At 44.9% G+C, this 24156-nt stretch overlaps 4 protein-coding genes and 1 pseudogene across 8 annotated transcripts in view; 4 read left to right on the forward strand and 1 right to left on the reverse strand.

The window, feature by feature from the left end:
- rabgap1l (RAB GTPase activating protein 1-like) overlaps positions 1–24156 on the reverse strand; it is an 85640-nt gene that overhangs the window by 7563 nt on the left and 53921 nt on the right. Inside the window, exon 27 of one of the 5 annotated variants that reach the window (XR_008951422.1) lies at positions 14060–15194. The exons of 2 other annotated variants lie outside the window; for them this stretch is intronic. The gene's annotated coding sequence lies outside the window, so the exon portion shown is untranslated. Of the gene's footprint in view, positions 1–14059; positions 15195–21658; positions 22827–24156 lie in introns of those variants that run through there. 2 more of the 5 variants (XR_008951426.1, XR_008951425.1) reach the window with 2 other exon arrangements.
- Positions 1–24156, forward strand: part of LOC130529067 (interferon-induced protein 44-like) — a 29592-nt pseudogene that overhangs the window by 2916 nt on the left and 2520 nt on the right.
- Positions 93–11754, forward strand: LOC130528882 (interferon-induced protein 44-like). The gene is made up of 3 exons (XM_057038694.1): positions 93–131; positions 11051–11242; positions 11315–11754. The coding sequence occupies exons 1-3, from the start codon at positions 108–110 to the stop codon at positions 11501–11503; spliced, it is 405 nt and encodes a 134-aa protein (XP_056894674.1). The 5' UTR covers positions 93–107; the 3' UTR covers positions 11504–11754.
- On the forward strand, positions 12997–14079 carry LOC130528881 (interferon-induced protein 44-like). Its single transcript, XM_057038693.1, has 4 exons — positions 12997–13136; positions 13223–13393; positions 13500–13600; positions 13687–14079. The coding sequence occupies exons 2-4, from the start codon at positions 13240–13242 to the stop codon at positions 13897–13899; spliced, it is 468 nt and encodes a 155-aa protein (XP_056894673.1). The 5' UTR covers positions 12997–13136; positions 13223–13239; the 3' UTR covers positions 13900–14079.
- Positions 18512–20313, forward strand: LOC130528879 (interferon-induced protein 44-like). The gene is made up of 7 exons (XM_057038689.1): positions 18512–18646; positions 18733–18754; positions 18875–19058; positions 19156–19305; positions 19392–19563; positions 19670–19770; positions 19857–20313. Exons 1-7 carry the CDS (start codon positions 18631–18633, stop codon positions 20151–20153), a joined length of 942 nt encoding a protein of 313 aa, XP_056894669.1. The 5' UTR covers positions 18512–18630; the 3' UTR covers positions 20154–20313.

Consider the following 24156-nt stretch of genomic DNA (forward strand, 5'->3'; position numbering starts at 1 on the left):
ACATAGTTAATTTCCATGCCGTGTCCCTCTCTCATCTTTAATGGAGTCTTGATCTCTTTTCTGTTTAACTGGAGTTTTGCAGACACCAGCATCCAGCAGGTCTGAGGATGACGGTGGTTGCACATCTTCATGTAAATAAACACGCTGTATCAGGGCTTTAATGAAAAGATTGTCATGTGTACGTGAGATGTCCAATTCTTAAACCTTGGCTCTGTGTGCGGCAGATCAACACTGTGTTTTTACATGCATAGCCCCCAGCTTTACACCTGACCTGGCAGGAGCTCTGATCCCACCCCTTCTCTTGGTTCTTCTGTTGGATTGCAATACCTCTCGTGTGTCACTGCCAATCCGCGTGTTCTTTAAATGAAGACTTCAAGTAAACAAATGCCAATTTCAAAATGTATTTAGCAAATAGAACCAATTCAAGATACAAATATACAGAGCTCTGGGCCAGTTCATAACCCTTGCAACAAGGGACAAGAATCAATTGTCAGGGCATGAAGTCTGACAACCTAACTATCCCTTGACCCAGTCTTTTATAGAAAAACATATGTAAATTATTGATGCTAATTCAGTCCAATCCAGTCCTTCTTCTTGGGTGACCTCATCTTCTTCTTCCAGCCTCCTTTGGTGTTGGTGCGGTCCTTCTTCTCCATTATCTTCCCCAGATGTCCAGGTCTGAGGTCATATTCCTGCCAAGGAACTTATCAACACCAGTAAACTATGCTGTCACATTTTACAATAGGGGTCTACCACTTTCCGTCTGACTGTCTCCTCCTGGCCCCAACCGTCCAAATAACATTCATGTCAAGGAAGGGTCAACTGACTTGCTTATGTTTATTTCTACTAAAGATTATATACTATCCCTAACTTCTAAACTAACTGTAACAGAAAACAAAAACATATAGTATACACATGCTAACAAGATATAATAATTCTCGCTTCCTGTAATCCCTCCTCTGTAACATTAATTATAAAAACGGCGCTTTGTGCCCCGTGGACCGACCGTGACTTTCCCAGGACAATTAAAGTTACTCAGGAGGAGAAGGTGAATTGGGGGGAAGAGGTAAATGGGAGCAGGGCATTTGAATAGAAATGCATGTTAGGACACTGAAAATAAGGCAGCGGGTAAAATCAGAGGGAGTGTTTGGGGATGAGCATTCGGGATGTCTGACTCCAGTCAGAGCGTAGCTAACTCACGTACAATGAAATTTTCTGTTGCTCAGTTTGGGAAACTTAACACACAATTCCGAAATTGTGGGCATCTACAAGAGGTTCCCTTGTAGTTTAGGTAACTGCCACGTCTAAGTCCCACCAGTCTCTGACCTTTAACAGCACACTAAAGCCTATCGGACAGATATTTTACTTGTCGTGCTGACTTCTGATAAATGACAGAAAATCCACGGAACTGCAAGACTGTGTTTACAGAACATTACTCACCAAACTGTATCCCTGCCCTTTGTCTTCTCCTCGAGCCCTGGCCTGCCAGGCCAGGTGTAAAGCTGGGGGCTATGCATGTAAAAACACAGTGTTGATCTGCAGCACACAGAGCCAAGTACTGTAAATGTAAAATAAAACCTTTAACTGGCATTTAAAGATATTCCACACCTGAATCATTAACCGTGTAACTTTGGTCCTTCGGACTCGCCAACACACTGTGCTTACTTATGTCAACTTTGACAGAGGTGCCATTCAAATTCAAAACACCTAAAAAAAAAAAAATCAGCAGAACATTTGCTTGTGTTTTTTCTTCTCTTACAGGCCTGTACAGGATTACCGTATTTTCCGGACTATAAGTCGCACTTTTTTTCATAGTTTGTCAGGGGGTGCGACTTGTACTCCAGAGCGACTTACAGTGATCCCTCGTTTATCGCGGGAGTTGCGTTCCAAAAATAACACGCGAAAAGTGAAATCCGTGAAGTAGTCAGCTTTATTTTTTTTAATTATTTTACAATGCAATACTGAACTATAGAATGAAACCAAAAATCAAAACCTGTTTTAAAGCCCAAAATTTGTTTAAAACAATAATTTTAATATAGTAATACAAGGTTGGAAACATTGTCACTCGCGTATTTCAGTCCCAGCTGTGCCTCTTCGTCCTGACTCCGCTCCGCTGGAGCGTCTGTTTCTACTGAAGGCGCAGGAGTCTTTCTCCGAGAGAAGAACATTGTTATGGGTAGTTGTTGGCGCTCTTTCTTTTTCTGAGTGTAGTGGGTCTGAAATAGCCACATATAGTTTATTATGTTAACAGACACCCCCTCTTTTCATTTTAATATTTGAACCTTTATACGGTTTGCAGAAATCATTGCCACTTTGCACCAGTAGAGAGTGCTTTAACACCAGTGGGTCCAAGCAAACAGTCTATGCTCTGCTTTTGCTCTGCGCATGTGCAAAGAATAAACTACACTGCGCAGCAGTAGCGTGAGCTGACAACTCGCGTGTCGTGTGTTTGGATCCACAGGTATGTAAAATGTACTATTTGTACAGTTCTCTTCAGTTAAACTATGTAGCAACATATAAGCGAAGTCATGAAGGGAAGCTAAGCACTGTAAGATGTTGAAATATGTACTTTATCGTCGTGGTTTGTTATCGGGCATTCCCGTCAGCAAAAGGTTAGTTAAACAAGAGTGAGTGTATATGTGTGTGTGTGCGTAGTTCCGACCATAAAAGTTACTGGTGACTAGTTATTGTTTGTTAGTACTATTCTGAGAGTAATTGGTATGGTACTTGCCATGTTGTGTATATGAATGTGAACATTCAAGTGCATGTGCAAAGAATAAAATACACTGCGCAGCAGTAGCGTGAGCTGACAACTCGCGTGTCGTGTGTTTGGATCCACAGGTAGTTATACCGTAGCTTAGCCGCTCAGCGCCCGCCGCCTGAGTGGCTCATGCTGCCGGACCAGAGACCCCTAGCTCTGGCGCCGGTAACATTTGGGGGCTCGTCCGGGATCATTAGCGTTTCTGCCTAGTGAAGTGAGTGTCGCGACGACGTGAAACGGTGCCCAAAGCTTCAGGGAAGGCTGCAGTCCAGAGCGTCATCCAGAGAGCGGAAGTCACCAGAGTAACGCCAAGATGGCCACTGTCACCCCACGGCGGATGCTGATCTTCAAGATCCAGAAGAATCTTTCATATTTGAGTACAGACCAGCTATTGGCAGTTGTGAGTTCAATAGACGATGGCAGCAAAACTCACGAGGTTAAAGATTTGAGTGAACCAGAACTGTATGACCTGATTGTGGACTACCTCAGGAGTGAGAAATTAAGTGCTATGGAAGATGAAGGTATGACTCAACTCCTTATCCTGAATGACATGCTGAGTGACCTGCTGGCCACAGACCCCGGTGGAAGTGAAGCTCGCCAGACTGCGCCGGAGACAGGACAGCCAGTGGAGGAGTCATCACCCCACCAGGAGCAGCTATCCACTTCACCTCATTCTGATCATCACGACACAGTCACACAATCCACCACAACCCCACACAACCACAACATTCCCACACAGCCATTGCAGATGAACAAAGACATTCACATGCATCCAGCACCTTCACGAAGAGACAGTGGACTGCCAGCAAGGAACTTTGACACTTCCACAGTCACCAGGGCTTTCACCGCAGGCGTTGATGGATCTCCCCATGGTAGAGTAAGTCTGTCATCCAGCATGGGAGACCAGGTATTGAGGGTGAATGATTTTGCAGCTCTGCTCCCACGCAGAGAATTTAAGTTACATGGTGGACAAATCTCTGATGTTGGGTCTGATATGTCATACAGTAACCTTTGTAAACAAATCGAAGAAGGTATACAGGAAGGTTTTACTGAGTCAGAGGTGATTCGCACTGTGATGAAAATAATCAAACCAGGTACATTCAGAGAAATGTTGACAAACAAAAGTGATTTAACTGTTGATGAGCTAAAGCGGTTTCTCCGCGCACATATCAGGGACAAAAGCAGCACTGAACTTTTTCAAGAGTTAAATAATGCTAAACAACAGGACAAAGAGAGTCCTCAACAATTCCTATACAAGATAATGGGTTTAAAACAGCGTGTTTTGTTTGAGTCACAACAACCTGGTGCAGAGTTTAGCTACGACAAAAAGCTGGTTCAGGGCACCTTTCTTCACACTTTGTATCAAGGTCTGAATGAGAAAAATAACCATGTTCGTTATGATCTCAAACCTCTTCTCACAGACTCGCAGGTTAGTGATGACTTTCTTTTGGACCAGATAACTAAGTCTACCAGTGAGGAGACAGAGAGACTCAGACGCCTTGGCACAGTAGCTAAAAACCGACCAGTGACTGTGAGCCCAGCTCAGCTTGACTGTAGTGACTCAACTAAGCAGACTAGAGTTGACACTGAGTTACAGGCTAACCGTGCCGCTATTGAAGAACTGACTGCACAGGTGTCCTCCCTGACCAAACAGCTGGCTCAAGTGGTGAGGCCTGCTGACACTGCCACCCCTGTGAACACACACTCAGCCACAGCCCAGCCAATGCCACCAACATCTGAAGCCCGTGGCAGATGCAGCAACTGTGTTCAGCAGGGCAAGATGAGTTGCCCTCACTGCTTCGTATGTGGCCAAGCTGGACATCGGGCGGTCGGCTGTCTTCAAAGGAGGACGTCGGGAAACGGGATGAGGTCACTGGAGAAGGGCAGCCAGTGACCGTGACAGCTAAGGAACCCTCAGCCCAACCCAGCATGTCTAAGGCAGCAAGTCCTGTAAAAACAAAAGCACAGTGTCAACCACCAACAAAGAAACGCTTAGCACAGCTCATAGGAAAGCAATGTATGGTCTCATGTACTCTCAATGGTGTTCCTCTCCAGATGTTGCTTGACTCAGGGGCTCAAGTGACGATGGTGGGGAGAGGCTGGATGGAAGAAGCACTCCCCCATGTCGATATCCAGCCACTTGAATCCCTCCCTCTTGATGAGCCGCTGGTGATTTCTGCAGCAAATGGCACAGTTGTCCCCTTTGATGGATGGGCAGATGTTGAACTCCAAATCGGTAACAAACACTGTGGATATGTCACCATTCAAGTGCCAATGCTAATCAGCCAGAACTGTCTCAACTGTCCTCTCTTAGGCAGCAATGTTTTAGTTGAGATAATCAAAGAACAGAGAAGTGAGGTTGATATTTCTGCTTTATTAAAAGAAACCTTAAGTATAAATGACAGTGCTGTCGAAGCCCTAGTTGCCGCTTGCCAGATGTTGACCCCAGGTGAGACAGCTGTAGAGTGCAGTGTGAGAACAGGGAAGACGGGTTCCACCATTCCTGCAGGGCAGATTTGTGAGGTGAGGTGCAGAGTCAGGGAATGGCCAAGTGGTGGGGTTATGCTCTTCCAACCCGATGTAGTGAGTAACTGTCCTGAGGGGTTGGATTTGTTTCAGGCCTTAGTTGATGTTCCAAGTGGGTCCACAAAATTTGTCAAGATACCTGTTCAAAACCCCACTAAACATGACATCTACCTCCCTAAGAGAACAGTTTTAGGAACATTAGAGGAAGTTACTGAAGTTAAACCAGTGAACTGTTTTCCCGGTGGGTTAGAACCCATGTCCCCTAACACTGTTAGTACATCCTCAGCTCAGGTTAGCACAGACAAACAAAGAGGAACAAGTGAGAAAAACAAGACAGAGGACACAACAACACAGAGATGGCATCCCCCTGTTGATGTGTCGCACCTGGAGAGACATGAACAAAACATAGTCAGAGACATGTTGTATGAGGAGTCAGATGTCTTCGCCAAAGATGACTGTGACATTGGGTGCATCCCAAGCCTGCAATTGAAAATCCATCTGAAGGATGACACGCCAGTGCAGACGTCCTACAACTCTGTTCCGAAGCCCTTGTACAGGGAGGTGAAGGACTATGTACAAAATCTTCTTGACCAGGGCTGGATCAGAAAGTCTACTTCTTCCTACTCATCTCCAGTGGTCTGTGTTAGGAAGAAGGACAAGAGTTTGCGTCTGTGTATTGATTTTAGAGGCTTGAATCGGAAAACCATCCCCGACCGCCACCCTCTTCCACGCATCCAAGATCTGTTAGACAGTCTGGGGGGGTACTCATGGTTCTCCATACTCGACCAGGGTAGTGCATACCATCAAGGGTTTGTCGATGAGAGCTCCAGACATCTGACTGCCTTTAGCACACCCTGGGGGCTTTATGAGTGGACCCGCCTCCCATTTGGTCTAACAAACGCCCCAGCGGCTTTTCAAAGATGTATGGAGGGAGTTCTTGACGGGTTAAGGGACGAGTGCTGTTCTCCATATTTGGACGACGTTCTCTGTTTTTCCAAGACTTTTCATGACCATGTTGAAGATCTGAGACGGGTGCTCTGTCGCCTGCGAGAGTATGGTATCAAATTACGTCCAAAAAATGTGACCTGTTTAAAAGCCAGGTCAGGTATTTAGGCCGCTTAGTGACTCGCGAAGGTGTTCAGATTGACCCTGAAGATATTGAGGCAGTTCAGCATTTGAAAGAGAAAGAGCCAAAGAATGTGGGAGAGGTCAGAGCCCTCTTAGGTTTTTTAGGCTATTACAGAACATTCATACAGGACTTTTCTAGGATAGCAAGACCTCTGTTTCAGCTGATAGAGAGTCCTAGTGAGCCTAGCCAGAGAGCTACCAAGGTTAAGTCAAAAAATACTAAGAGTGGTCAGCTCTTATCCAAAACACCTGTTTATTGGACACCAGATCATAGTGCTGTAGTATCACGCCTGGTGGATATGTTAACCAGTCCACCCATTTTGGCTTATCCAGACTATGACTTACCTTTTGTACTCCACACAGATGCCTCGAACGAAGGTCTGGGTGCTGTGCTCTATCAACAGCAGGGAAACAAGCTCCGGGTTATTGCTTATGGCTCCAGGACACTCACGCCTGCTGAGAAAAACTACCATCTCCATTCTAGCAAGCTTGAGTTCCTGGCGTTAAAGTGGGCAATCTGTGATAAATTTAGAGATTACCTCTATTACGCCCCCACTTTCACAGTATACACGGATAATAACCCCCTTACATATGTTTTGAGCTCAGCCAGGTTGAACGCAGTCGGACATCGTTGGGTGGGTGAATTAGCCGACTTTCATTTCACCATCAAATATCGTCCAGGCAAGTCAAACACTGATGCTGACACCCTGTCAAGACACCCAGTGCATCTTGATGGTCACCTGAAAGAGTTCACAGAGACAGTGTCCCCTGATGTAGTCTCCGCCATCTGGCAGGGAGACACAGCTGTAAAAGACGGTGATGTGCCGTGGGTGGCTGCATTACAGCTGCAGTCGGATGTAAGTGACGCACACTTTGGAGGCACCCCTGTCATCACACCAGAGAGTGTCAGAGATGCACAGAAAGAAGATGCTCCTATCTGTGAGGTGATAAACCTAAAGAAAAATGGATGGAGTCCTCAGGATAAAGGAAAGAGACAAATGGGACGAGAAACACGCAGACTGGTACACGAATGGAACAGACTCAGACTTGACAAAGGGATTTTGTACAGACAGACAGGACAGAGGAAACAGTTGGTTCTCCCCAGTAAACTGAAGGCCACCGTGTTAAAACACCTGCATGATGACATGGGACATGTGGGCGCTGATAAAGTCATACATTTAGCACGAGAAAGGTTTTATTGGCCTTTTATGCAACAGGACATAGAAGATTATGTGATTCGCCAGTGTCAGTGTATTAAACAAAAACATCCAAACAGACCAGAGAGAGCACCTATGGGTTCTATAACAACCAGTGCCCCATTTGAGCTCATCTCAATTGATTATTTACATCTTGAACAGAGTAAAGGTGGTTATGAGTACATTTTAGTCCTGGTAGATCACTTTACTCGGTTTGGTCAAGCTTATGCCACAAAAAACAAATCTGGCAGAACAGCAGCCGAGAAAATCTTCTATGACTTTATCCCTCGCTTCGGGTACCCTGCAAAGCTACATCATGATCAGGGCCGGGAGTTTGAAAACAGTCTCTTCCAGAGACTTCAGCAGCTCGCAGGAATTTCCCACTCACGAACCACTCCCTACCATCCGCAGGGGAATCCTGTCGAGCGCCTGAACAGGACACTTCTACAGATGCTCCGCACTCTGCAGGAGGAGAAAAAAACAGAGTGGAAGGATCACCTACCTCACATTGTCCACGCGTACAACTGTACAAGACATGAGGGAACAGGTTATTCACCATTTTTTCTTCTTTATGGTAGAGCTCCACGTTTGCCTGTAGATCTGCTCTTTGACTTGAAACCTGAAGAGGGACCACGGTCCAGGCAAGAGTATGCACAGAAATGGGCTTCACGCATGCAGGAAGCATACAAAATTGCTTCAGAAACCAGTGGGAAGCGTTCAGCTAAGGGAAAGAATATTATGTATCAGCATGTGAAAGGTATTACACTGCAGCCTGGAGATCGTGTGCTTGTCAGGAATCTGTCGGAGAGGGGTGGTCCGGGCAAACTTAGAGCTTATTGGGAGAAAAAGGTTCATCGAGTGGTTGAAAAGATGGGAGACGGACCTGTTTACAGAGTTCAACCAGAAACAGGAGAACGCACTCTCCGTGCTGCATCGCAACCTTCTGCTACCTGTTAATGATTTGCCTTTAGAAGTCCCACCGAGTCAGTCCGCACCTAGACAGAGACAAAGACAGACAGACTGTTACAGAAACAACAGAGAGACAGTGGAGCAGGAGTCTGAACACTCTGAGGAAGAGGAGGAATACACATATTGCCTTCGAACAATTCCAGTATATAGCAGGAGGAGAGTCAGACCGGCAAGTCCTCAGTCTAACCCACCAGATGAGCTCCGACCTATAGCCCCAGAGTTTCAACCACTGAGACATACTGAAATGTCAACTGAACAACAACGTGATCCTGTCACCGTCCCAGATCCAGTGCAGACACCAGACCAGCAGGCAGCTGTTCCACCACCAGCTCAGGAAGTGCAAGGAGAACTCATAACTGATGACACTGCGGAGGAGGCTGATTCAAGAGAGCAGGAGGACAATGATGAGCCTGCAGTGGAACTGTCTGAGGAGGAAGTGCAACCTGTGAGGAGGTCAGCTCGAGCACAGAGACCTCGAGAAATGCTCACATATGACACTCTTGGACAACCATCATACCAGTCTTGGGGACCAGGTGCAAACCTGATGTTCGCCTATGCCCCTTACCCCATGTCTCATCTCCCATTACCCCTCAATCCATGTCCCATACCCTCCTTTTACCCAGCTGTCCCCGAACATTGTTTCTACCCTGCACAAGCAGTGTGGACATGCTAGAGACACACAAAGACTTGAAGGACAGACGAGACCAGACTTCACTGTACACATACACACCTACACTGGCACACACTCATACATATACACACATAACTGTACGTTGACAATTGGACTGTTTTGAGACATTTTCTTTTAATATTTTTGTTAGTTTGGTTCTAGATGTCTGGAGACATCTCTTGAAGCAGGGGAGAGTGTAGTGGGTCTGAAATAGCCACATATAGTTTATTATGTTAACAGACACCCCCTCTTTTTCATTTTAATATTTGAACCTTTATACGGTTTGCAGAAATCATTGCCACTTTGCACCAGTAGAGAGTGCTTTAACACCAGTGGGTCCAAGCAAACAGTCTATGCTCTGCTTTTGCTCTGCGCATGTGCAAAGAATAAACTACACTGCGCAGCAGTAGCGTGAGCTGACAACTCGCGTGTCGTGTGTTTGGATCCACAGGTATGTAAAATGTACTATTTGTACAGTTCTCTTCAGTTAAACTATGTAGCAACATATAAGCGAAGTCATGAAGGGAAGCTAAGCACTGTAAGATATTGAAATATGTACTTTATCGTCGTGGTTTGTTATCGGGCATTCCCGTCAGCAAAAGGTTAGTTAAACACGAGTGAGTGTATATGTGTGTGTGTGCGTAGTTCCGACCATAAAAGTTACTGGTGACTAGTTATTGTTTGTTAGTACTATTCTGAGAGTAATTGGTATGGTACTTGCCATGTTGTGTATATGAATGTGAACATTCAAGTGCATGTGCAAAGAATAAACTACACTGCGCAGCAGTAGCGTGAGCTGACAACTCGCGTGTCGTGTGTTTGGATCCACAGGTAGTTATACCGTAGCTTAGCCGCTCAGCGCCCGCCGCCTGAGTGGCTCATGCTGCCGGACCAGAGACCCCTAGCTCTGGCGCCGGTAACATGAGCAAGAGATTTTTATAAACGGATATGCCACCTTCGATTATATTTGAGAACTGCAATGAACGACTCGCAAAACAAAATCCGTGAAGCAGCGAAGCCGTGAAAGATGAAACGCGATATAGCGAGGGATCACTGTATATGTTAAATAAATACATTATTACAGAATTTCACTTGTTCGTTAGTTTCACACTGACAACCACAAGGGGGCGCTCTAGGCGTGTGTACCTGAGGAACGAGTTCCTTTAGCGACGCAGAAGAAAAAGCGGTGCTTCGTCTATGGAGTTCGACTTGATTGTTTGGTAAACTTGCTCGGATGTTCTTTATGCTATAGTTATCTGAATAAGTGTTAATATGTTACGTTAACAAAGCAGACACGTACTCAGTTCGTTGTGGGTCATGTAGCTGAATTTGTTACATTAGCATACCATAACCCTATTGCTAATCCATGCTAATGGATTGCTAATTGCTTTTCAAGATGAAATGTATGTTCTTGGTCTTGGATTTTATCAAATAAATTTCCCCCCAAAATGCGACTTATAGTCCAGTGCGACTTATATATCTATTTTTCTTCTTTATGATGCATTTTTTGGCTAGTGCGACTTAAACTCCGGAGCGACATATAGTCCAGAAAATACGGTATTACAAATAATTAGTTTTACATTGATATATGAACATTGTTTGTTACTGAACTATAACCAAATGCAGTGTAGCCATTTGTGTTGTAGCCTCTTAACAGGTAGTAAACAAATGTGTCACAGAAGCTTTATGACTGTCATTAAAATGTTTTTTTAATCTCACAAATAAATCTGCAGTAACCACCGACGACCAGAAGGGGGAGTTCATCATTCAGGATTGTGCGATTAACTCCGATTTTTCCAGTTTGCAGCTCAGAATAAAACCAGCAGTGTCCAGCCAACGGTGCTCATTTTCCAGCACCTCTCACACCTGTGTGACCATGTGGTCCTGCTAGGAATCCATCAGGTGGCTCTGCTGACGCACGTTGACCTGGTTTGTCCAGAAACCGCCCAAGATGTCACCAACGTCTACAAGAGCCGCGTGGTTCAAGCCGCGGTCAGTCCAAACAGACCCGACGTGTTTTTGCTGGTTGTCCACACGTGTGACGCTCAAGTTTGTCGTGCACAGATCGATCAAGCTGCTGCTCTGCTGGGCATGTCCACCTCCTACATCGTCCCAGTCAAGAACTACTCTTCAGAGCTGGACGTGGACGACAACACGGACGTGCTTCTGCTGAACGCCGTGGACCACATCCTGCAGTACGCCGACCTGTACTTCCTCGACAATTCACCGCCACCTGACTGCGAGACGCCATAAATAACACTGGGGAACCATTTTGGGATTGTGGAGTATTGATAGTCCTGACCTACTGGGAGCTGCACACACCTCTCACCACACCGTCTCAGCCGTGACTGCACCAACAAGTTGCCCCGCAGGTGGAGACGAGTCCACTCGTAATCAGCCGCTTCAGCTCTGAATACTGACTCAGTGGTGTTGCAACGCTTTTCTAGCACCTTGGCACGTTGGTGTGAGATGTGCTCGTGAATAAAACCGATTCAAAAATCGTCCTCGATTGTCCTTCATCTCGAGAACGTCGCTGCACTCAGAATCGTTCATTTGGATCATTTAAAGATGCCGTCAGACAGGCCCCCTGCTGTGGACTCACTCTCAAGGAGGCTTGAACCCAGTCAGGACTTTACTATCATTAAAAACTACTATTACTACTACTAATATAACAACAATAATGACAATAATTAGATTATTATTATTAATTAATGTTCACTTTTAAGGAAGTTTTAGTCTGATAAAACCAAGTTATCAGTAAACGGTCATTTTCTCTGCTCGGTGAACTTTTTAAGTGTGGAGACTCCTGCAATGAAATTTTACTCACTGATTAGGGCGTGACTACCCTGTAAACGAAACTGACGTTTCCTGGAATAACTCCTCCAAATATTGGTTACACCTTTCACAATAAAAGCATCAACATTCTGTCATTTGTAAACTGGAACAGGAGGCGACAACTGCAGCTCAAGACAATGGTCGAATTTTGAGCAATCAAATTATAAACTGCGATTATAATTAAAACTAAAAAGAAAATGACAGTTTGAAACACAAGCGTGCAGCTGGCTCTTTGCTGTACTTTTACTTTGAAAGACAGACCACTATTTCCGCTCTCTTCAACAGACTTAAGTGGAAATTTTCAGAAGAAGGTCCATTTTGACTTTTGGAGTCTGGGTCATACTTTGCTTCTCTGCTTCTTGGTTCAAGAATCATCAGCGATGGCTCAGGCACCAGGTAAACCACCACCAGCCTAAATGTGTCACTTTTGGTGCTCGGTACCAGAAATGGTGCTTTAACTGTTCTGTTCTCTCTTGACCAGACAGGAGCCCCTGGGGGGAAAGGTGAGTCTCACATTTCAAATGGTTCCAGCAGAATCTCAACATCAACGGCATCTTCTCCTCCACAATGTGATAAACAAATGTGGGTTTTACACTACTGGGCGATAACGCCTGTTTCTGCAGGGAGAGGACGAAGTTAATAAAGGCTATCAAGGAGTTCAAACCCATCGACAGTTCTGTGACCACAGCTCGGATTCTGCTCCTCGGCCCATTCGGTGTCGGGAAGTCCAGCTTTGTCAATTCTGTCTTCTCCATATTTAGAGGCAGCATCAGCAATCCGGCCTACGCCGGCAACCCGACCTCAGAGGTGAGATTTTCTGACAGAACATTACAGAATATTCAAGTTTAACCTGTTTAACCAGTTAAATCAGAACTCTGCGCTCCTCCTCCTTAACTGCCAGTTTCGCACCCACTCGATAAGTGTCGAGGAAGGAACCTCCCTGAATCTGGCCTTGTGTGACACCATGGGTCTGTCAGAGAAGAAAGGGGCGGGGCTTCACAGTGACGACATCGTCAGCATCATTCAAGGTCATGTGCCCGATGGTTACCAGGTAAACTTTATAGCCAACGCACGAAGGAGAAGCACTGATTCTTCAAGTTTTCCTGATTTAAAAAAAAACTTCTTTGCACGCCACAGTTCAGGCCGACCCGCCGATGACCCCAGAAACAGATGGATATGTTGCAGCTCCGACACCCGATGAGATGATTCACTGTGTGGTCTACGTCATGGACGCCAGCACGGTCTCCGACGTGTCTGCACATCTAAAGAAGAAGCTGAGAGAAATACGCCAGAGAGTCACCTCACTGAGTTCGAGCAGTTTTTTTTTAGCACTTTTTAAGAAATAATATTAGCATCGTTCTTCTCCGCTGAACGATTTTGGAGTTACTTCAGATTTTGGTTGCTTGATTTTCAGAGATTCCTCAGCTGGTCCTGATGACTAAAGTGGACAGAGCCGATCCGTCCGTTATCAAGAACATCAGGAAAGTTGACCAGAGTGAAATCATTCGGGAAAAGGTCAGATGTGATGAACTCCAACACCTTGATGCAGATCGGTGGTGATTCTTCAGAACCAAATGTGAATCTTCCTCTCCCTCACACAGAAAAAGCAGCTGGCCGCTCTGCTGGACGTGCCGATTTCCTGCATCTTCCCAGTGAAGAACTATGTCCCAGATGACTTGGAGCTGAACGACAACTGTGACGTCCTGCTCCTCATGGCCGTCAACGAGATGAAGCGCCGCACCGATCCATCCGTGAACGACATCATCAGGCGACTCAGTGCCCTCTCCACTCGGTGCCCTCCCGACCTAAAGTAGAGGCAGGGTGTCACATGTGAAGCCTCCTAAATTACCCTTTAAACTGAGTGTTGCCTCTCGTCTGTCTATCATCTTTATTCATTCACCTTTGTCCCGCCCTCTCGTACTCTACTGTTTGATGCTTCAGCCTTCATGATGGGTAATAATAAAAACTCAAAGGTGTGTGAACCAACAGGGAAACTGGAGTTTATTCCTTTAACTGAGACGGTTAATGTGCAGTGAACAGCGCCGGAGTGGATCAGGCGGAGGAAGGGTCCACATAACACAGGCTCCTGATCCGGATCCACTGATTCGGGAATCTTTTGTTTTCCTCCCAGCAACAACAATAGTGATCAGATCACAAACAGCCACTCTGATGACTCTCAAACACACGTTAGATAGTGTCCCAAGTATTAATGTTGCGTTAGTGCCCATGAAAACCAGGAGATCTCTCCAACTTGGCAACAGTTTACATTGAACTGAATGTACGACTGCAACTTCAACAAGCAGCCAACAGAGACGGCGCTGAAGACGGAAAGCCCAGGGACCACCAGGGGGCCGCTGGGGGCTTCGGACAGGGCCGTGGGAGGTTCTGATGGCACAGCTGACGTTCTCCAACATCTCTGGCTTTGGCTTTGTCTCATCAGCCAACAGAAAAGGCAGCATAGTGAAGAAGAAACACACACAAACACACACCAGCTCAACCAGCGTCCAAAGGCTGATTCAGTGACAGAGGGGAGAGTCCAGTGACCCATTTGGCACCAACGCTGAGGCTCCAGTGTCAACGAAAAATGGAATTTTTGGCTCCAGTCAAATTCTGCTGCTCGAACAGAAGCACAGGCGGACGACTCGCTGCTGAACAAATGTTGGGCCGACCGTGCCGTGCATATAAAACCTGTCTATAAAATCACGTGTTTGTTCCACTGACGCTGCACAACCACAGATTCTTTAGAGTCTGCTAAAGATTCTGGGAGAGAAACACTCACATCAGCAGTAATGGGGCTCCATATAAAAAAACAAACAATAATGCAAAATCATCTCTAATTTAAAAAAAAACAAAAAAATGAAGATCTGTGATACCATAACAAAGCACTTTAGATTCTTAAATATAAAAAAACACAGCTGTTAGAACACATTTCTGTTCTAATCAGGTTAAAAAACAAAGTACTGTAAATGTAAAATAAAACCTTTAACTGGCATTTAAAGATATTCCACACCTGAATCATTAATCGTGTAACTTTGGTCCTTCGGACTCGCCAACACACTGTGCTTACTTATGTCAACTTTGACAGAGGTGCCATTCAAATTCAAAACACCTAAAAAAAAAAAATCAGCAGAACATTTCCTTGTGTTTTTTCTTCTCTTACAGGCCTGTAGAGCAGGGGTGGGGAACCTTTTTCATTTCGAGGGCCATTTCAATTTTTATAAAGTCCTCCGAGGGCCATACTATTATGAACACATACCTAGGGATGCAAAAAAAGACAAAAAAAAGTCTATAACCACTGTGTTACTAAGTCTCATGATTGCTGCATTTGAGTTTGAATTATTTATTTAGCACACATGCATATAAAATCACCAAAAAAATAGAATAAAATGACAAGTAAAATATTTTTCATGATCATACAAAACAATAAAAAGAGGTGCAGAGTTGAGGCAAGAGACCCGTAAGGGCCTGTTCGAGGCCTCTACTCACAAAAACTGCAATACAACAAGATAATCAAGAAAATAAATGAAGAAAGAAAGATAAAGAAAATAATAACAACAACAACTAGAAAGCACTCGGAGAGCGCAGACCTCCGCCAAGCGCAACAATTCCTGGCATATTGTGATTTCCACCATAAATATTAGTCCCACATACTTTGACTACATATTTAGATTCCTTGACCATAAAAACATACCGTTAGCCACTGGAATCATAACAATATATGTCTTAGTTCAATAGTTATTCACGAAAAAAAATTCACGCTTTGAAACAATTTTACTTTGTACGGCGCGAGCGCCTCAGCGGTGGCTACGAGGCGCGTTCACGAACTCTCCTTCGGCGTGAGGTTTCAGCTTCGTGGCTATTAATTCACTCACCACAAAACTTGCACGCGTAATATTCTCTCTGTCGGTACATGGTCGTGTGAAAGCTGCTTGTTGAGCCTCCAAACTCCGGCGAAGAGCGTTAATTTTATCCAAACTCATCTGTCCTTTCAACTCGTCGAGTTTAGCGTGTTTCGCTAAGCATTTTTCGTCCGTGTCAATCAGTCCAGCCCACTACGTACATCACATGCTGTGTTCACTGACCCTGACCTTGACTCGGACATAACATAACCGTCTGTTTTATCTCAGAAAACGGGAAAATATTTCCTCGTTACGAAAGAAATTTCAGGATACGAAAGGCAAAAATACGCTACCGCTGCTACTCGCAGCTCGCGGAGTTTAGCGAACGGTCCCACTGTATAAGTGCACATATAAAATATAAAAATCTTATTGCGTTGCGGGCCGGTAGAAATGGTCTCGTAGGCCGTATACGGCCGGAGGCCGGAGGTTCCCCACCCCTGCTGTACAGGTTTACCGTATTTTCCGGACTAAAAGTCGCACTTTTTTTCATAGTTTGTCAGGGGGTGCGACTTGTACTCCAGAGCGACTTATATGTTAAATAAATACATTATTACAGAATTTCACATGTTCGTTAGTTTCACACTGACAACCACAAGGGGGCGCTCGAGGCATGTGTACCTGAGGAACGAGTTCCTTTAGCGACGCAGAAGAAAAAGCGGTGCTTCGTCTATGGAGTTCGACTTGATTGTTTGGTAAACTTGCTCGGATGTTCTTTATGCTATAGTTATCTGAATAAGTGTTAATATGTTACGTTAACGAAGCAGACACGTACTCAGTTCGTTGTGGGTCATGTAGCTGAATTTGTTACATTAGCATACCGTAACCCTATTGCTAATCCATGCTAATGGATTGCTAATTGCTTTTCAAGATGAAATGTATGTTCTTGGTCTCGAATTTTATCAAATAAATTTTCCCCCAAAATGCGACTTATAGTCCAGTGCGACTTATATATCTATTTTTCTTCTTTATTATACATTTTTTGGCTAGTGCGACTTAAACTCCGGAGCAACATATAGTCCAGAAAATACGGTATTACAAATAATTAGTTTTACATTGATATATGAACATTGTTTGTTACTGAACTATAACCAAATGCAGTGTAGCCATTTGTGTTGTAGCCTCTTAACAGGTAGTAAACCTAAATGTGTAACAGAAGCTTTATGACTGTCATTAAAATGTTTTTTTAATCTCACGAATAAATCTGCAGTAACCACCGACGACCAGAAGGGGGAGTTCATCATTCAGGATTGTGCGATTAATTCCGATTTTTCCAGTTTGCAGCTCAGAATAAAACCAGCAGTGTCCAGCCAACGGTGCTCATTTTCCAGCACCTCTCACACCGTGTGACCATGTGGTCCTGCTAGGAGTCCATCAGGTGGCTCTGCTGACGCACGTTGACCTGGTTTGTCCAGAAACCGCCCAAGATGTCACCAACGTCTACAAGAGCCGCGTGGTTCAAGCCGCGGTCAGTCCAAACAGACCCGACGTGTTTTTGCTGGTTGTCCACACGTGTGACGCTCACGTTTGTCGTGCACAGATCAATCGAGCTGCTGCTCTGCTGGGCGTGTCCACCTCCTACATCGTCCCAGTCAAGAACTACTCTTCAGAGCTGGACGTGGACCACAACACGGACGTGCTTCTGCTGAACGCCGTGGACCACATCCTGCAGTACGCCGACCTGTACTTCCTCGACAATTCACCGCCACCTGACTGCGAGACGCCATAAATAACACTGGGGAACCATTTTGGGATTGTGGAGTATTGATAGTCCTGACCTACTGGGAGCTGCACACACCTCTCGCCACACCGTCTCAGCCGTGACTGCACCAACAAGTTGCCCCGCAGGTGGAGACAAGTCCACTCGTAATCAGCCGCTTCAGCTCTAATATACTGACTCAGTGGTGTTGCAACGCTTTTCTAGCACCTTGGCACGTTGGTGTGAGATGTGCTCGTGAATAAAACCGATTCAAAAATCGTCCTCGATTGTCCTTCATCTCGAGAACGTCGCTGCACTCAGAATCGTTCATTTGGATCATGTAAAGATGCCGTCAGACAGGCCCCCTGCTGTGGACACACTCTCAAGGAGGCTTGAACCCAGTCAGGACTTTACTATCATTAAAAACTACTATTACTACTACTAATATAACAACAACAATGAAAACAACAATAATGACAATAATTAGATTATTATTATTAATGAATTATTAATTAATGAACTTTTTTAAGTGTGGAGACTCCTGCAATGAAATTTTACTCACTGATTAGGGCGTGACTACCCTGTAAATGAAACTGATGTTTCCTGGAATAACTCCTCCAAATATTGGTTACACCTTTCACAATAAAAGCATCAACATTCTGTCATTTGTAAACTGGAACAGGAGGCGACAACTGCAGCTCAAGACAATGGTCAAATTTTGAGCAATCAAATTATAAACTGTGATTCAAATTAAAACAAAAAAGAAAATGACAGTTTGAACCACAAGCGTGCAGCTGGCTCTTTGCTGTACTTTTACTTTGAAAGACAGACCACTATTTCCGCTCTCTTCAACAGACTTAAGTGTAAATTTTCAGAAGAAGGACCATTTTAAACTTTGGAGTCTGGGTCATACTTTGCTTCTCTGCTTCTTGGTTCAAGAATCATCAGCGATGGCTCAGGCACCAGGTAAACCACCACCAGCCTAAATGTGTCACTTTTGGTGCTCGGTACCAGAAATGGTGCTTTAACTGAGCTTGTTCTCTCTTGACCAGACAGGAGCCCCTGGGGGAAAGGGTGAGTCTCACATTTCAAATGGTTCCAGCAGAATCTCAACATCAACGGCATCTTCTCCTCCACAATGTGATAAACAAATGTGGGTTTTACACTACTGGGCGATAACGCCTGTTTCTGCAGGAAGAAGATGAAGTACATAAAGGCTATCAAGGAGTTCAAACCCATCGACGGTTCTGTGACCAAAGCTCGGATTCTGCTCCTCGGCCCATTCGGTGTTGGGAAGTCCAGCTTTGTCAATTCTGTCTTCTCCATATTTAAAGACCGCATCAGCAATCCGGCCGGCCGCGGCAACCCGACCTCAGAGGTGAGATTTTCTGACACAAAATTACAGAATATTTAAGTTTAAACTGTTTGACCGTCAGTTAAATCAGAACTCTGCGCTCCTGCTACTTAACTGCCAGTTTCGCCCCTACTTGATAAGTGATGAGGGAGGAACCCGCCTGAATCTGGCCTTGTGTGACACCATGGGTCTGGCAGAGGAGAAAGGGGAGGGGCTTCACAGTGACGACATCGTCAGCATCATTCAAGGTCATGCGCCCGATGGTTACCAGGTAAACTTTATAGCCAACGCACGAAGGAGAAGCACTGATTCTTCAAGTTTTCCTGATTAAAAAAACAACTTCTTTGCACGCCACAGTTCAGCCCAACCTCGCCGATGACCCCAGAAACAGCTGGATATGTTGCAGCTCCGACACCCAATAAGAAGATTCACTGTGTGGTCTACGTCATGGACGCCACCATGGTCTCCGACATGTCTGCAGATCTACAGAAGAAGCTGGGAAAAATACGCCAGAGAGTCACCTCACTGAGTTCGAGCAGTTTTTTTTTAGCACTTTTTAAGAAATAATATTAGCATCGTTCTTCTCCGCTGAACGATTTTGGAGTTACTTCAGATTTTGGGTGCTTGATTTTCAGAGATTCCTCAGCTGGTCCTGATGACTAAAGTGGACAAAGCCGATTCGACCGTTATCAAGAACATCAGGAAAGTTGACCAGAGTGAAATCATTCGGGAAAAGGTCAGATGTGATGAACTCCAACACCTTGATGCAGATCGGTGGTGATTCTTCAGAACCAAATGTGAATCTTCCTCTCCCTCACACAGAAAAAGCAGCTGGCCGCTCTGCTGGACGTGCCGATTTCCAGCATCTTCCCAGTGAAGAACTATGTCCCAAATGACTTGGAGCTGAACGACAACTGTGACGTCCTGCTCCTCACGGCCGTCTACGAGATGCTGAGCCGCACCGATACATCCATGAACGACATCACCAGGCGACTCAGTGCCCTCTCCACTCGGTGCACTCCCGACTCGGTGCCCTCCCGACTCAGTGCACTCCCGACTCCGTGCCCTCCCGACTCCGTGCCCTCTCGACCTAAAGTAGAGGCATGGTGTCACATTTGAAGCCTCCTAAATTACCCTTTAAACTGAGTGTTGCCTCTCGTCTGTCTATCATCTTTATTCATTTACCTTTGTCCCGCCCTCTCGTACTCTACTGTTTGATGCTTCAGCCTTCATGATGGGTAATAATAAAAACTCAAAGGTGTGTGAACCAACAGGGAAACTGGAGTTTATTCCTTTAACTGAGACGGTTAATGTGCAGTGAACAGCGCTGGAGTGGATCAGGCGGAGGAAGGGTCCACATCCGTGTGACAGGGTAACACAGGCTCCTGATCCGGATCCACTGATTCGGGAATCTTTTGTTTTCCTCCCAGCAACAACAATAGTGATCAGATCACAAACAGCCACTCTGATGACTCTCAAACACACGTTAGATAGTGTCCAAGTATTAATGTTGCGTTAGTGCCCATGAAAACCAGGAGATCTCTCCAACTTGGCAACAGTTTACATTGAACTGAATGTACGACTGCAACTTCAACAAGCAGCCAACAGAGACGGCGCTGAAGACGGAAAGCCCAGGGACCACCAGGGGGCGCTGGGGGCTTCGGACAGGGCCGTGGGAGGTTCTGATGGCACAGCTGACGTTCTCCAACATCTCTGGCTTTGGCTTTGTCTCATCAGCCAACAGAAAAGGCAGCATAGTGAAGAAGAAACACACACAAACACACACCAGCTCAACCAGCGTCCAAAGGCTGACTTCAGTGACAGAGGGGAGAGTCCAGTGACCCATTTGGCACCATATAAAAAACAAACAAATAATGCAAAATTATCTGTAATTTTAAAAAAATGAAGATCTGTGATACCATAACAAAGCACTTTAGATTCTTAAATATAAAAAAAAAAACACAGCTGTTAGAACACGTTTCTGTTCTAATCAGGCCCTATGTGCCCTAACTTTATACACACACACACGCACACACACACACACACACACACACACACACACACACACTTGCAGAGGAGCTGCTGCGAAAGACACGCTCTGATCCTGCATGCTGATGATGAAAGACAGTCAGCCAGGCTCTTGTATGAATGCCAGAGGGCGAGACCTGAGAGAGACCCACTTCTTCTTCTTCATCCTCTGCCTCTATTTTCATTACTGCGGGAATCATTTGAATATTTCCACATAGTTAATTTCCATGCCGTGTCCCTCTCTCATCTTTAATGGAGTCTTGATCTCTTTTCTGTTTAACTGGAGTTTTGCAGACAACCAGCATCCAGCAGGTCTGAGGATGACGGTGGTTGCACATCTTCATGTAAATAAACACGCTGTATCAGGGCTTTAATGAAAAGATTGTCATGTGTACGTGAGATGTCCAATTCCTAAACCTTGGCTCTGTGTGCGGCAGATCAACACTATGTTTTTACATGCATAGCCCCCAGCTTTACACCTGACCTGGCAGGAGCTCTGATCCCACCCCTTCTCTTGGTTCTTCTGTTGGATTGCAATACCTTCTGTGTCACTGCCAATCCGCGTGTTCTTTAAATGAAGACTTCAAGTAAACAAATGACAATTTCAAAATGTATTTAGCAAATAGAACCAATTCAAGATACAAATATACAGAGCTCTGGGCCAGTCCATAACCCTTGCAACAACAGAATCAATTGTCAGGGCATGAAGTCTGACAACCTAACTATCCCTTGACCCAGTCTTTTATAGAAAAACATATGTAAATTATTGATGCTAATTCATCCAACAATCCAGTCCTTCTTCTTGGGTGACCTCATCTTCTTCTTCCAGCCTCCTTTGTGTTGGTGTGGTCCTTCTTCTCCATTATCTTCCCCAGATGTCCAGGTCCGAGGTCATATTCCTGCCAAGGAACTTATCAACACCAGTAAACTATGCTGTCACATTTTACAATAGGGGTCTACCACTTTCCGTCTGACTGTCTCCTCCTGGCCCCAACCGTCCAAACAACATTCATGTTAAGGAAGGGTCAACTGACTTGCTTATGTTTATTTCTACTAAAGATTATATACTATCCCTAACTTCTAAACTAACTGTAACAGAAAACAAAAACATATAGTATACACATGCTAACAAGATATAATAATTCTCGCTTCCTGTAATCCCTCCTCTGTAACATTAATTATAAAAACGGCGCTTTGTGCCCCGTGGACCGACCGTGACTTTCCCAGGACAATTAAAGTTACTCAGGAGGAGAAGGTGAATTGGGGGGAAGAGGTAAATGGGAGCAGGGCATTTGAATAGAAATGCATGTTAGGACACTGAAAATAAGGCAGCGGGTAAAATCAGAGGGAGTGTTTGGGGATGAGCATTCGGGATGTCTGATTCCAGTCAGAGCGTAGCTAACTCACGTACAATGAAATTTTCTGTTGCTCAGTTTGGGAAACTTAACAGACAATTCTGAAATTGTGGGCATCTACAAGAGGTTCCCTTGTAGTTTAGGTAACTGCCACGTCTAAGTCCCACCAGTCTCTGACCTTTAACAGCACACTAAAGCCTATCGGACAGATATTTTACTTGTTGTGCGGACTTCTGATAAATGACAGAAAATCCACGGAACTGCAAGACTGTGTTTACAGAACATTACTCACCAACTGTATCCCTGCCTTTTGTCTTCTCCTCGAGCCCTGGCCTGCCAGGCCAGGTGTAAAGCTGGGGGCTATGCATGTAAAAACACAGTGTTGATCTGCAGCACACAGAGCCAAGTACTGTAAATGTAAAATAAAACCTTCAACTGGCATTTAAAGATATTCCACCCTGAATCATTAATCGTGTAATTTGGTCCTTCGGACTCGCCAACACACTGTGCTTACTTATGTCAACTTTGACAGAGGTGCCATTCAAATTCAAAACACCCAAAAAAAAAAAAAAATCAGCAGAACATTTCCTTGTGTTTTTTCTTCTCTACAGGCCTGTACAGCAGCGGTCGGGAACTATGGCTCGCGAGCCAGATGTGGCTCTTTTGATGATAACATCTGGCTCGCAGATTTCGGCTTTTTAATCTTATCATTTGTTTTAATCCATCAATCGATTTTCCACTGCTCATGTCTTGTTCAGAGCTGCAGTTGACTGCAGGAGCGATCGTCCATTATTTTAATTGGATGATATAGCCTATGTTGGCCGTTGCTGGGCCGTTGCTGGGCCGTTGCTAGGTAAACAGGTACACGCCCCCTTTTGAATCAGTCGGCTCGGTCATTAGCTCAAAACTAACTTCGGCGATGAAGATGACGAAAGAAAAAAAGATGATGACGAGTATCGTTCATTTCAGGACGAATGGACTGAAGAATTCGCCTTTGTGGAGAGAGCAGGTCATGCGGTGTGCCTAATTTGCAATGAAAAAATGCATCGATGATCTCCACCACTAGCTTGCTTGACATCCGTCTCAGTCTCCTCCAGTCATCAAAGCGCGCTTTGGAGAATTTCGTGAGCGCTCCAGTCTTTTTAAGTTCATCACCCATCCAAACGAGTGTTCACTGAACACAGCCGACCTGAGTTACATTCCTGATGTCACAGTCAGAGATTTTGAAGCAGAATGGGCAGACTGAAGGCCTCAAGATGTGGGTGAATAAGTTCAAGTCACTGAATGAAGATTTGGAAAGGATTGCACGACAGAAAGCAGAGTTGGCTAGCAAGCACATGTGGACAGAAATGAGTAAACTTCAACCCGAAGACGAGCTGATTATCAAAACTTGGAACGCGCTTCCAGTCACATACCACACACTGAGGCGTGTGAGTATTGCTGTATTGACAATGTTTGGATCTACGTATTCATGTGAGCAGTCATTTTCACATCTTAAAAACATCAAGTCCAACCTACGATCACGTTTAACGGATGAAAGCCTCAATGCCTGCGTGACTTAACCTCACCAAGTACCAACCAGACTACAAAACCATCAGCAAATCCATGCAGCACCAGAGTCGCATAATGGTGAGTATTATAACAACATTATTTAAAATAATAAATTCAGAGGCTTGTTATGCTCACATTTAATTAAATTCAGTCTTGAAATATATTATATGGCTCTCACCAAAAACAAT

Source organism: Takifugu flavidus, chromosome 7 (assembly GCF_003711565.1).
Source record: "Takifugu flavidus isolate HTHZ2018 chromosome 7, ASM371156v2, whole genome shotgun sequence".
NCBI classification, from domain to species: Eukaryota; Metazoa; Chordata; class Actinopteri; order Tetraodontiformes; family Tetraodontidae; genus Takifugu; species Takifugu flavidus.